Here is a 14,717-nt window from a genome sequence, read left to right on the forward strand (position 1 = left end):
TTCCTTCTACTTACTTCAAGTTTATTGTTATCCTTTTTCTAACTTCTTAAATATTCTCTAATAAATACGTTTTAAGGCTACGAATTTCCCTCTAAGTATATATCTTTAGCTGTATCCCAGAGTTTTGAAGTTTGTCTCATTTTTAAACCTAATTTCTGATTGTTTTCTAATTTTATTGCATTGTCATTAGATAATATGGTCTTTAGAATGTCAACACTCTGAACTATGTTGAGATTTGCTTTGTAGCCTGCTGTGGGGTCAGTTTTTTTTAATGTTTCCTATGTGAGAGCAAAGAAGTAGTCTCAGTTTGGTTGTTAAAGTTTATATATTTGAATTCTAGTTCTGTGATATATTCACTGTATGACCTAGGGCAAGGTACATATCCTCTCCTGCTTCAGTTTCATCACCTTTAGAATGGAATGATTCACACCTCAGAGAGTTGAGGGCCTGGTGCGCACTAAGCATCATATAAACGTTAGCAGTGATTACTATTCTTTTTTAGCTATTAGGCTTAGCTTATTAATCTTGTTCAAATCTTTCATATCCTAGCTCATTTTGTGTACCTGATGTATGAGTCTCTGAGAGGTATGCATTAAAATCTCCCACTATAAATTTGCTTAGTTCTCCCTACATTTCTGTACACTTTGCCTTATGTTTTCAGTCTCTGTTGTTAGGTGTATACAATTTCATTATTAGAGCTTTTTAGTGAATGATTCCTTTTACCAGGGTAGAGATGTTCATATTGAATTGAGCCAATTCTTATTTATTGTGATTACTGGTATCATTTAGATTGTTTTGGCCACTTATTTTGTGCTTTGTATTTACTAAAATTTCCTTGTAACCTTCCATTTTCCTTTTGAAACCTGGACCTAATTAACTTTGATCATCATGTATGTATTTATAGTATAGTATTATGCTATTCTGATTTTTTTTTTGTTCCATATTTACTGTGCAATTTTCCCCACATTATACAGAACATGTGTTTATAACAGTTGTCTCACAAAGCTCTTTTGCTTAGATTATGATCTTTGCTCTGGGCTTTATAAGAATTGGAGAGCTCCAAGATAATTCAATGCCCAAAATACCTGAAAGTACAAGGCAAAGGTGGTCCTTGTAGCCTCAGGTCCACGTGGAGGTTGTAAGCTGGTCAGTGACATCATTTTTGAAAGTGCACAACAATGAAGCAGACTCACTGGGTCCTGCACCTAGAACATGTCAACCAGTTAGACTTCAGTGTCCAGTTACAAACACTGAAGAGAGAGGATTCAGGCAATGGAAAATGGCCATGCTGAACGTTCTTAGTTACTGGCTGTAGGACTTAATAACAATTTGAAAACTATATCTGGGATTACTTTTACCCTCATTTATCTTCCAGGATGGGAGAGAGAGAACACTTCTATAACTAATACACAGCAGAAAACCTTTTGTCTGTTTCATTTATTGCTGTGTCCTGGAACAGTGCCTGGAACGTAGTAAATGACCACTAAATATTGTGAACAAATTATGGTACCAAAATAATTGATATGGGAACTTTGAGAAGAAAGAGTGTAATTGCAACAAAAGAGATTGTGAAGGCTTCATGGAGGAAGTGACAGTTGAGTATAGCTTTGAAGGATAAGTGGGGTCTGGAGATTAAAGAGTGTGCATCAGTTAGGGTTTGACCAGAGGAACAAATTACTAGAAATGATACAGAATATGGAATTCCTTTTGGGAAATAACCTGACATAATTGTGGGAGCCAGCTAAATACTTTACGTTCAACTGTTGCTCCGGAATCTGGTGTGGGGCTTAAAGTGGGCCTAAAGCAGGGCAGGCAGCCAGAAGGAAAGAAGGACAGATGTAGAATGGGGAAGACCAAGGGCAAATGCAACCCTGAAACTGAGCTGGAACAGTGTCAGTTTCTGAGGCTGATGAAGCTCCAGCTTTGGTGATACGTGCGACCTGTGGGAGAGTCTGGCATCCTTCATCGTAGAGCCAAACGTGCCCTTGGCCCAGGACACAGAGAAGCCTAGGGATGGTCCAGCAGGAGGCAGAAGAGCTGAGAGCTCCCAAACTGCCCAGTCCACCAAGCTGAGCCAGCAGATTGGTGACAGTGTGCATGAGCTCCAGCCACCCCTGGAGCCCTGCATCAGGCATCCAGAGGCTTAGAAAGATAAAGCCTGCTGCTTTGTGCTCATCTTCCAGACCTTGCACAAAGTCAGCTGGCCCAGAATATGCAGGGAAGGGAATCCTGGGAAATGTAGCTCTGACTTAACTACGTTGGCTCAGAACACATCACCCACAAAGGGAAGACAAGGGCTTAGGTAGAATGGCTGTGGAGGCAGAATGGCCCCTTAGCCTCTAACAGGCTGTGCTGCTGGGCACTCTGGACAGGTCCTCCGGGCAGGGGTGGACAGTCACTTCCCAAATGCCCCGCCACCCTGATTCTTCGGAGGGGTCCAACATCACATGGGATCAAGATTTTGTCCCACTTAGAGACACCACAAAGTTCTCGGAACTTAAGAATTATGAAGGCACTAAGGGCTCCTGAGCAGAGCTGGAAAACACCCAAAGTTTGGGCCACAGCCATCCCTACACCCACACCTTCCAGCCGCGTGCCCTGCAGATTTCTCACAAGAAGGGCAGTTAGTCCCAGCTATTGCCCCCAGGGGACATGATGGGAGCACAGGGTGAGTGTGGGAGAAAATGGTCCTCCTGCTGTCCTAGAGTGGCCTGTGAGTTATTTGGGTTTATTTATGTCATGTTTACCGAGCGTAACCACGTGCCACACGCTGTCCTCGGAACCAGGAAAACAATGGTGAAACAGAGCAGAGTCCCTGCCCTCATGGGGCTTACCTTCCAGTGAGGGAACCAGAATTAAAAAGTAGACAATTAACGTCACTGGAAAACAAACAGTGAGGTCGTACAGCAAGGTGGGAAAAAGAAAGTGAGAGGGGGTGTTATTTTAGAGAAGGGTAGTCAGAGAATAATCCTGGGGAATGTTACTTTGAGTACTTACTGTGTAGCTAATACTGTTCCAAGGATGTTACATTCGTTTACATTTACATGCATTTAATCCTCACAACAACCTAAGTAATTTTCCCAAAGTTACATCATCAATAAGAAGAACTGGGATTTAAACATAGGCAGTCGACTGCCAGAGCCCAAGCTTTAAACAAGGGAAGGATTCTTGGTGGTGGTGACTGAAGTGAGGAAGCACATAAATGTCACAGGGTAGAGCATTGCAGGCAGCGGGAACAACCAGTACAAAGGCCCTGTAGCAGGTACATGCTTGTCGTTTGGAGGAAGTGAGACCAAGTGTTCAGTTCTGGACGTGTGACGGTTTTGAGAAGCTTATTAAGCATCCAAGAGATATCTGGAGAGCAGTTGGATATACAAGTCCAGACTTTAGGGGGAAACTTGGAAATAGAGATAAATTTGTTTGTCATCAGTATCCATGGAATTAGATGAGACACTAGGGAGTGAGAGAGAAAAGAGAAGTCCAAGGACTGAGGTCTAGGGCAGGGGAGGAGGAAGTTTTAGCAGAGGAGACCGAAAAGGCGCAGGTGCAAGAGAGGCGGAAACCCAGGAGAGGGGGCTGCATGGAGGAGGGAGTGATCAGATATTTCCAATTCTGCAGAGAGGTCCTGTTAGCTGAGGCCTGAGGAGTGACCATTGGATTTGGCAACGTGGAGGTCATCATTGGCCTTGACACTGGTGGCCTTTCATAGACATTAGAGTACACGGAAGGCAACCAAAGCAGTTTCATTCTGTGTCAAGTGGGGAGGGGAGCCCAAGGCCCCATCTTCCAGCCTCAGCTTTGCCCCTCTCACCCCCGAGGGTCCCTGGAGCACAGTTTGAAAACCACAGATGTAACCAACCCCTTTGTTTTACAGCTCATGAAGCTCAGGTCCAGAAAAAACAGACAAGGCTGGCTCAAGGCCAGGCACATAGTTAGCAGGAAGCCCAGGTTGCAATTTACTAATATTTAATGAGATTTCTCAACAAAGAAATCTGTCCTAGCCTGTCTTACCCTGTTTTCCATGGACAGTGGTTACTGTAACAAGTAGAAGAATCAAAATAAGAAAGTCTTCACCTTTCTATCTCTGCAGAAAGGGGAAATGATAACAGACAAATTCAACCTCATAGAAAATTCCAAAGCCTCATTATTACCTCGTGGTTTCCATATTGTCCTCCCACCATACCCCATTTCTCAAAGCTTCTGGTCAAGTTCCATGTTTTCTGATCCTGTGTGATAGGATGTAGCAGACTGCCACCTGTAAAATGCATATAATAATAATACCAGTTGCTCCCACTTATAGACCAGTGGCTGTTGCTGGCACTGTTCTCAGACCCCCACAGCAGGGTCAGATTCCCCGATGGCATTTCATTTCCACTCCTCACTGGTGGGAACCGTGGACAAGCTACTACCTCGCTCCGCGGTTTAATTTCGTCAGCTGTGTGACATGCTTGGTAGACTGGAAACAGGACACAGGGATAAGGGCTGACACTGCTCCTAAGCAAGGCAGGGGGCTCAGCACTGAATCATCACAGGCCTGCGAGCTGGGCACTGCCACTGGATTGCAGGGGGCTCTTTCTCCTCCACCCTCTGGTTTGATAAACCACAAGTTGACTCAGAGAACTGTACTTCATCTCATCTTGCAACTGTTTTTGCCTTAGGATCCATACTTGAGGCCGAATGAACCTTCTCAGACTCTGCCCAGAGGAGAAGAGTTTCAAGACAAGCTAGCAGCTGAAGAAGGAACCAACAGCGACGAAGAGGAAAGGTACAGGAGGACAGGCAGGCTTCTGAGGTCTCCAGTGAATGAGGACTCAGACTTGGAAGGATTCATTCATTCATTCATTCTGTCCTCACATGTTTATCACCGCCCCCTGCATGATGCTTAGGGAGGGAACAGACATGTCTTGTATGCCTCCAGCACAGCTATGGACTTTACCTGAATTATCTTATTTAATTGTCACAACAACCCAGAGGGACCCTTTTGTATATTAAGAACCTGAAACTCAAAAGGGTTAATAAACTGCCCCAAATTCAGACAGACCTGGACTGGCCCCAAACCTCTGCTCCCTATTCTTCCAAGTGTTCTTAACTAAGTAAGGGAGATGAGGGAGCTTAGTCACTGAGTGGAAATCTCCCACCTTTATCACCTATATTAGTCAGCTTTTGCTGTTGTAACCAACATTCCCAAAATATCGGTGGTTTTAGCTCATAGGTCAGCTATCTTTATTCTTGGCTCTGCCAAGCTCTGCTATTTTTATATGAGCTTGTCTCCTGACTGAGAGTCAGCTGTTATTGCTCTGCCCCAAACCATGGGTAGAGTTTAAGTCTGCTCAGATGGCTTCTCATGCTGGGACTGAGACTGATGGATTAGCCTCTCCAGGCCATGTTGTTGTCATGGTAAAGAGAAGAAACTCAAAAAATCCGATGGAAACATGCAGTGCCTCTTAAAGCCTACACTCAGAACTGCATTCTCTCATTTTTACCCATATTCCATCGGCCAAAGCAAGTCATATAATATCCCTAGGCAGAGGAGAATATGCTTGCCACATGTCTTAGTTAGCTTGGGCTGCTATAACAAAATACCATACGATAGAAGTTTATTTCTCACAGTTCTGGAGGCTGGGGAGTCCAAGATCAAGGTGCTGGTCCATTCAGTTCCTGGTGAGAACTCTCTTCCTGGTTTGCACATGGCTATCTTCTTCTTGTGTCCTCACATGGTGAAGAGAAAGGCGGCAGACAGTGTGGGAGGAGGTCTCTCTTGTGTCTCTTCTTATAAGGACACTAATCTCACCATGAGGGCTCCACTGGCCCGACCTAGTTACCTCCCATGGCCTTATTTCCAAATACCGCCATTGGTGATTGGAGCTTCAACATGTAAATTTGGGGAGACACAATTCAATCCATAGCATCACACAAGGCAGAGGAAGGGGAGAGTGAATATTTGCTGAACAATAATGATCTGTCACACCACCTCACAAGATTCTGATACAGTGGGTCTGGGTACATCCCAGCCCTATGTCTTTTGAGAAAGCTTCCCAGGTGATTCTGAGGCCACCACAGTTATAATCCATTGCCCCACACTAATCATCGGCTGTGTGGGCTCCTGACAGATGACATGGAAGCCATGCTACCATCTGGCAGCTCTTCAGGTAGTTGGTTGCCATCGTCCATTCGGACTGCTTAGCAGTGGCTTATGAGCAACAGAAATTTATTTCTATGGTTCTGGAGGCTGGAAAGTCGAAGGTCAAGGTGATGGCAGGTTCTGTGTCTGGTGAGGGCTCACTTTCTGCCTAATAGAAGGCATCTTTTCACTGTGTCTTCACAAGGTGGAAGGGCAAGGGAGTTGTCTAGGGTCTGTTTTATAAAGGCACTAATCCCATTCATGAGGGTTTCACCCTCATGACCTAATCACTTTCCAAAGCCCTCATTTCTTTTTTTTTTTCTTTCTTTTAAATGGGTATTCACATTTATTTATTTATTGAATTTTATTTTTTTATACAGCAGGTTCTTATTAGTTATCCGTTTTATACATATTAGTGTATACATGTCAATCCCAATCTCCCAATTCATCCCACCACCACCCCCCACCGCCACTTTCCTGCTTTGGTGTCCATACGTTTGTTCTGTACATCTGTATCTCAGTTTCTGCCCTGCAAAAATTGTACCATTTTTCTAGGTTCCACATATATGCATTAATATACTATATTTGTTTTTCTCTTTCTGACTTCATTCTATATGACAGTCTCTAGATCCATCCACGTCTCTACAAATGACTCAATTTCGTTCATTTTTATGGCTGAGTAATATTCCATTGTATATATGTACCACATCTTCTTTATCCACTCATCTGTTGATGGACACTTAGGTTGCTTCCATGTCCTGGCTATTGTAAATAGTGCTGCAATGAACATTGGGGTGCATGTGTCTTTTTGAATTATGTTTTTTTCTGGGTGTGTGCCCAGTAGTGGGATTGCTGGGTCATATGGTAATTCTATTTTTAGTTTTTAAGGAACCTCCATACTGTTCTCCATAGTGGCTGTATCAATTTACATTCCCACCAACAGTGCAAGAGGGTTCCCTTTTCTCCACACCCTCTCCAGCATTTGTTGTTTGTAGGTTTTCTGATGATGCCCATTCTGATTGGTGTGAGGTGATACCTCATGGTAGTTTTGATTTGCATTTCTCTAATAATTAGTGATGTTGAGCAGCTTTTCATGTGCTTCTTGGCCATCTGTATGTCTTCTTTGGAGAAATGTCTCTTTAGGTCTTCTGCCCATTTTTGGATTGAGTTGTTTGTTGTTTGTTTTTTAATATTGAGCTGCATGAGCTGTTTATATATTTTGGAGATTAATCCTTTGTCCATTGATTCATTTGCAAATATTTTCTCCCATTCTGAGGATTGTCTTTTCGTCGTTTGTAGTTTCCTTTGTTTTGCAAAAGCTTTTAAGTTTCATTAGGTCCCATTTGTTTATTTTTGTTTTTATTTTCATTATTCCTTTGTCATAGATTAGTTGACCATAGGTGCATGGGTTTATCTCTGGGCTTTCTATCCTGTTCCATTGATCTATATTTCTGTTTTTGTGCCAGTACCATATTGTCTTGATTACTGTAGCTTTGTAGTATAGTCTGAAGTCAGGGAATCTGATTCCTCCAGCTCCGTTCTTTTCCCTCAAGACCGCTTTGGCTATTCGGGATCTTTTGTGTCTCCATACAAATTTTAAGATTTTTGTTCTAGATCTGTAAAGAATCCAAAGGCCTCATTTCTTAATACCATTATATTGGGCAATAGGCTTCAAACTATGAATTTTGAGGGGACAGAAACACTTATAGCATTGAGGAAGCAGAGCCTACACTCCTAAATCATGTCAGTGGCAGTGTCAGGTACCCTGTAGTCCAGTGAACTCTTCAGCTAATAATACTTCCACAGGTCCCTCCAGATTCTGTCTCAGGATCTATGAGGTGTAGAACCATAGAAGTTAAAGAGCACAGACTCTGGAGTCAGGCCTCCAGACTAAATCCTGGTACTGTCACTTACCACTGGCAGCCACAAATCTTGGCCTGTTTAAAACTCACAATTCCAAAGGGAAAGAAATAATCTTTACTGTGAAAATACTGGCAGGAATTTGAAAGAAGTTTCTAAGGGGCCCAACTTGGGACACATGTGCATCTCTGAGCCAGTCTTTCTGGCTAAGGAGATGCCTGGCTCTGATTGGCCAGGTATGTGTCACATGCCCTTCCCTGGGGCCAGCTAATGATGAGGGCAGAGTTAGCTGCACCCAAACCCTGTGGACTAAACAGGACCACCATGGAAAGAGGAAAGGCTTCCCCAAGGAGAAGATGCTCGGCAGAGCAACAGCAGTGGTGGTCACAACAGACTTGTCTTTTTCTCCCACATAGCTATATTGATAAAGGGGTTCCTCAACTATAGAACCAAATGAGGAGGTGTGGGGTCTGTAAGCTTCTTCCACAGTGGTTTTAGTGGGAGTGTAAGGGCTAAGCAGTGATGAGAAAGGAATAGAAAGATCCAAGGTTAGAGGCTGCACGACAGAACAAACGCATTGGCTCCTTTAAGGGGTGAGGCTGCGTATTCAGTAGTTAACCCCTTGAAGGATGCTTGTCAGGGAACTTTTGGCATGGTGGCTGTAAGAGGGAGGTGGCTTTTCCAGTGGCTGTTGATTTGAGGTGGGGGGTAGCAGGTCACAATCAACTTCAAAGGGAGCATGGGGAGTCAGGATAGTTAGCTATGGCTTGCTTTGTGAGAGATGGTAGGATAAGATCAGGTTTTTAGGATATGAGGGAATTTGGGGCAATAAAATGGAGTAAGAGAGGGGAATTCCCATTAGTGGTGTTCCAGGGAATAATGATGATGATGAAAATAATAAATATTTACTGAATGTTGGATTAACCCATTTCATCTTCATTAGGTAGACACCATTATTGAAATACTTCATTTTATTTTATTTTTTAAAATCTTTATTTATTTATTTATTTATTTATTTATGCCTGCATTGGGTCTTTGCTGCTACGCGCGGGCTTTCTCTAGCTGTGGCAAGCTGGGGCTACTCTTCATTGCGATGTGCGGGCTTCTCATTGCAGTGGCTTCTCGTTGCGGAGCACAGGCTCTAGGCTCACAGGCTTATGTAGTTGTGGCACGCGGGCTCAGTAGTTGTGGCTTACGGGCTCTAGAGCGCAGGCTCAGTTGTTGCGGTACATGGGCTTAGTTGCTCCATGGCATGTGGGATCTTCCCAGACCAAGGCTTGAACCCATGTCCCCTGAATTGGCAGGTGGATTCTTAACCACTGCACTACCCGGGAAGTCCCTGAAGTACTTCATTTTAAAGATGAGGGAAACTGAAGAACAGAGAGGTTAAGTAACTTGCCCATCTACTTACACTGCCAGTAGATGGTAGGATCCAGATGATAGTTTCTCTGGCTCCAAAACTCATGCTTTTAACTACATCTCAACTTAGGGCAGCTGTTCTTATGTGCCACATGAAGTTCCACAGTTTTTCTACTTTTCCAAGGTCAGTCTCTCCTTTAATACTCAATAATAAGGACTGAAACTTCCACTTCCAGGCATGACAGGGTAACTGATACTAGACTTGCCCTCTTTCTGTAAACAACTATAAACTGAGCAAAATATATGAGGCAGCTCTTTTGAGTAGTAGGACAATATGCAGAGAAGGACCATGTCCTTCAGAAGGGAAACATGAGTTGAATCCCATAATCACCCCACATTTGCTCCTGCCTCTCTCCCTGGGGACAGTGCCAACCACAGTGCAGAGAATTGGAGGCGAGCTGAGCTGAGCAGGCAGATGTCAGGGCTCAGGGCTGCTAAAGCAGCTGGACTTTGTAAGGTAGGGTACCAGAAGAGAGGATCCTATGTGGGGGGGATAGAGGGCAGAAATCTATGAGAGTTTTCCGTAGGTCCTTGCCAGGGGCTTGAGTGAGCATGTACAAGTTGAGACTCCATGAGGCCTAGGAGTGTGCTGCTGCCATGGTGCTGAGGAAAATGAAGATACCAGAGATTCAATGCTAGCAGACATTGGAGTCTCAGCTCAGCCAGAATAAAAAAGCCTTTCTGAGCTCTCTGAGCATTTAGTTGAGACCTCAGAAAAGTAACACTTTAGGAGTAAGAAACATACCCTATAGGGTAAGGGCCACACCCTAGAACAAAGGACAGTGTTGAAATATACCTGCTCTAACAAAAGACAAATCCAAGTGTAAAAGGATCAGAAAGAGCCTTCAGTAATTTAACTGGCTGTCATAACAAAACTCAACACTTTTGAAAGGAATTCATAATACAGACTCCCTACATTGTATTATCCACAATATTGAGCATTTGATGAAAACATTATGAGACGTGGAAGGAAGCAGAACAGTGCAACCTGTAATCAAGAAAAAAATCAGCCAATAAAGCCTAAAATGACCTAGATATTGGAATTAGTAGACAAGGACTTGAAAGCAGTTGTATGAGCTATGTTCAGGGACATAAAGGAAAAGATTGTTATAATGAGTGAACAAATAGGGAATTTCAGCAGGGAAATGAAAACCTTGAAACTAACGGAAATTCTAAAACTGTAAAGGACAATATCCATAATGAAAACCTCATTGGATGGGCTTAACAGCAAATTAAAACAATGAAAGAAAAGTTAGTGGCTTAAAGACAGATCAGTAGAAACTGTCTTGTTCAGAGAATTAGGGGAAAAAATATTTTTTAAAAGTGAAGAGATTCTTGCTGACTTGTGGGATAATATGAAATGGTCTAATATGCATGTATTTGGAGCCCAAGAGAAAAAAGGGAAAGAAAATGGAGGAGGAAAAAATATTTGGAAAAATAATGACTGAAAATTCCCCCAAACTGGTGTGGGACATCAATTTACATACTCAAGAAGCTCAGTGAACTCCCCACAGAATAAATCCAAAGATAACAATGCCTGGGTACACCACAGAAAATCTGCTGGAAAAAGAAAAAATCCCCCCAAAATCTTAAAGCAATCAGCTTTTTAAAAAGACAAATTACATACAGGGAACAGTTGACTTTTCATAAATACTAATGACAATTGACTTCTCATCAGCCTTCCAGCCTTATTTTCTTCTGAAAGCCCGAAAACTATGGAACAATATCATTAAAGTACTAAAAGGAAAAAGAAAAACCTGTCAAGTCCAGATTTTAAATCCAGTGAAAATATCATTCAAAAATGAGACTGAAATAGAACATTTTCAGGTATATAAAAGCTAAGAGAATTTTTCACCAGCTAAGCTGCAATATGATAAACGACAATGGAATTTATTAAAGCTGAAAGGAAATTACACCAAATTTAAACTTGGATCTACAGGAGAAAATGAAGAGCATCAGAAATGGTAAATGTATAGGTAAATATAAAAAACTACTGTTTTTCTTTCTCTTAATTTCTTTAAAAGACATCTAACAGCTTAATAATAAAAACATTGTATTATGGAGTTCATAATGCATGTAGTTGAATAATATATGACCACACTAGCACAAAGAACAGGGATTAATGGAATTATTGTGTTATAAGGGACTTATATGAAGAGGTGAAATAGTAACTCTAAGTAGGCTGTGATAAGTTAAGGATAGAAATTGTAATCCATAGAGCAACATTAAACATGAATACAAAGAAGAGCTAAAAAAAATCCAATAAAAGAACTAAAATGGAATCCTAAAAAATATTTGTCAGGTAAGATAGAAAAAGAAGAATGGAGGAACAATAAGAAAAAGGATTGGGCAAATAGAAAACAAATAGGAAGATATAGATTTAAACCCAACCATTTCAATAATTACTATGTAAATGAAACAAAGACATCAGTAAAAAGAAAGAGATTGCCAGAGAGGATAAAAAGATAAGACATTACTGTATGCTGTCTGCAAGAGAGATATTTAAGCATAAAGACACTGTTATTGGCTGAATTGTGCCCCGCCCCTCAAATTCATATGTTGAGGCCCTAACCCCCAATATGTTAGAATGTGAATGTATTTAGAGATAGGGCTTTAAATAGATGATTGAGTTAAATGGGGTCATTAGATTGGCCCTCACGCAGTATGTCCTTATAAGAAGAGGAGATTAGCACACGGTAATGCCAACAGAGGGACAATCACATGGGGACACAAGGTGAAGGAAGATAGCTATCTGCAAGCTTCAGAAGAATAGAAGCCTTAGAAGAAGGCTTAGCGAAACCAAACCTGCTGACACCTTGATCGTGGACTTCAAGCCTTCAGAAGTATGAAGAAATGAGTTTCTGCTTTTTAAGCAACCCACCCTGTGGTATTTTGCATGGCAGCCCTAATACGGGCACAGATAGGTTTGAAGGTAAAAGGGTAGGAATAGACATACCATGCAAATATGAAACATAAGAAAGCTAATGTGGCTATATTCATATCACAGTAGACTTCAGAACAGGGAGTATTACCAGGGATTAAAATGGGATATTTCATAAGGGTAAAGGGGTCAATTCATCTGGAGGACATAACAATTCTGAATCTGTATTACCTAATAACAAAGCTTTAAAAATAATGAAGCAAATACTGAGAGAACTAAAGGGAGAAATTCTCAATCACATTTGGAGATTTTTACACCCTTTTCTGAGTATTTGATTGAATGATTAAACTAATATCAGCAAGGACATAGAAGATTTGAACTACACTTTTAACTAACTTAATCTAATTGATACCTATAGACAATATGCTGAACAACTACAGAATAAATTTTTTTCAAGGCACCTAAAGCATTCACCAATATAGACAAACTAATATTCTTCATGAATGCAAAATCCTCAACAAAATGTTTGAAAATAAAATCAAGCAATATATAAAAAGAATAATACATCATGACCAAGTAGAATTTATCCCAGGAATGCGTGGTTGGTTTAACATTTGAATGGTAATCATGTAATTCATCACATTAAAAAATAAAGGGAAAAAAGAATCACATCGGGACTTCCCTGGTGGCGCAGTGCTTAAGAATCCATCTCCCAGTGCAGGGGACACGGGTTCGAGCCCTGGTCCAGGAAGATCCCACATGCTACGGAGCAACTAAGTCCTTGTGCCACAACTACTGAGCCTGTGCTCTAGAGCCCGTGAGCCACGACTGCTGAGCCCGAGTGCCACAACTACTGAAGCCCACGTGCCTAGAGCCCATGCTCTGCAACAAGAGAAGCCACCCAATGAGAAGCCCACGAAGCGCAACGAAGAGTAGCCCCTGCTCACTGCAACTAGAGAAAAGCCCATGCACAGCAACAAAGACCCAAGGCAGCCAAAAATAAAAATAAATAAATAAATTTTAAAAAATTATTAAAAAAAGAATCATATCAATAGATGTACAAAAGCATTCAACAAAATTTAACATCCTTTCATGATAAAAACTCTTCAGTCCATGAATAGAAGAGAATTTCTTCAACCTGAAAAAGATCATCTATGATAAACTATGTAAACATGCATAATGGTGAAATGTTGAACACGTTCCTCCTAAAATTTGAAACAAGGCAAAAATTCTGCTTTCACTACTTAACATTGTCATGAAGGTCCTAGCCAGTCCTATAAAGCAAGAAAAAGAGCTACAAATTAGAAAGGAAGAATAAAAGTATCTTTATTTACAGACAGAATGATCATGATTGAAACATTCAATGTTGTTAAGATCTTAATTTACTCTGAATTGAGCTATAGACTCAGTTCAATCCCATATAAAATCCCAATAGCCCTATTTGTAGGAATAAATAAGCTGTTCTGAATATTGATACGGAAAAGCAAAGGACCTAGATAAAAGAAGAATCTTGAAGAACATAGCTGGAGGACTCAGGCTTTCCTGATTTTAAGACATTATGAAGACATTATGAAGAGTAATAAAGACTATATGGTATCAGTATATAGATAGACAAATAGATCAATGAAAAACAATGAAGGTTCTGGAAATAGACCTGCACAAAGATGTTAGATTAATTTTTCTTAAAGGTGCTGAGGCAATTTAATAGGGAGAGGAAAAGTTTTTCAACGAATGGTGTTGGAACTGGATAAACATATGAGAAGAAATAAACTTCAACCTCACCTCACCCCATGCATAAAAATTAATTTGAGATGTTCCATAGATCTAAACATAAAGTTAAAACTATAATAAATAGGAAAATATCTTTGAAAATTTGGGGTAGGAAATGATTTCTTAGGACATGAAAATACTAATCATCAAAAACAATTGATAAATTGGTCTTCATCGAAATTAAAATGTATGCTCATTAAAAAAATGCCAGTGAGAAAATGAATAGACAAGCCACAGACCTATAAATCAACAATAAAAAGACAAGCATATTTTTTAAATGGACAAAATGTTTGAACAGACACTTCCATAAAAAAGATATATGAATGGCCCATAAGCACATGAATATGTACTCAACATCAGTCACCAGTGAAGTGCAACTTAAAACCAAAAGGAAATACCATTTCCCACCTACCAGAATGGCTAAAATTAAAAGACTGACAGCACAAAATGTTGGCAATGATGTAGAGTGATTGGAACTCTCATGCATTGCTCCTGGGAGTGTAAAATGGTACAACCACTTTGGAAAACCATTCGATAGTTTCCTAAAAAATTAAGCATATACCTACCAGCAATTCCAATTCTAGGTATTTAAGCAAAAGAAATGGGAACATATATCCACAAAAATATTTGTACAAGGATGTTTCTAACAGCTTTATTCATAATAAT

At 40.8% G+C, this 14,717-nt stretch overlaps 1 protein-coding gene across 1 annotated transcript in view; it reads left to right on the top strand.

Annotated features, from left to right (window-relative positions):
• FAM184B (family with sequence similarity 184 member B) overlaps positions 1-14,717 on the top strand; it is a 111,542-nt gene that overhangs the window by 69,987 nt on the left and 26,838 nt on the right. Inside the window, exon 8 of the mRNA XM_029235746.1 lies at positions 4,659-4,765. Within this exon, the coding sequence (XP_029091579.1) occupies positions 4,659-4,765 (107 nt within the window). The remainder of the gene's footprint in view (positions 1-4,658; positions 4,766-14,717) is intronic.

Source organism: Monodon monoceros, unplaced genomic scaffold, assembly GCF_005190385.1.
Source record: "Monodon monoceros isolate NGI ecotype Baffin Bay Population unplaced genomic scaffold, NGI_Narwhal_1 Super_Scaffold_20, whole genome shotgun sequence".
Classification (NCBI taxonomy): Eukaryota; Metazoa; Chordata; class Mammalia; order Artiodactyla; family Monodontidae; genus Monodon; species Monodon monoceros.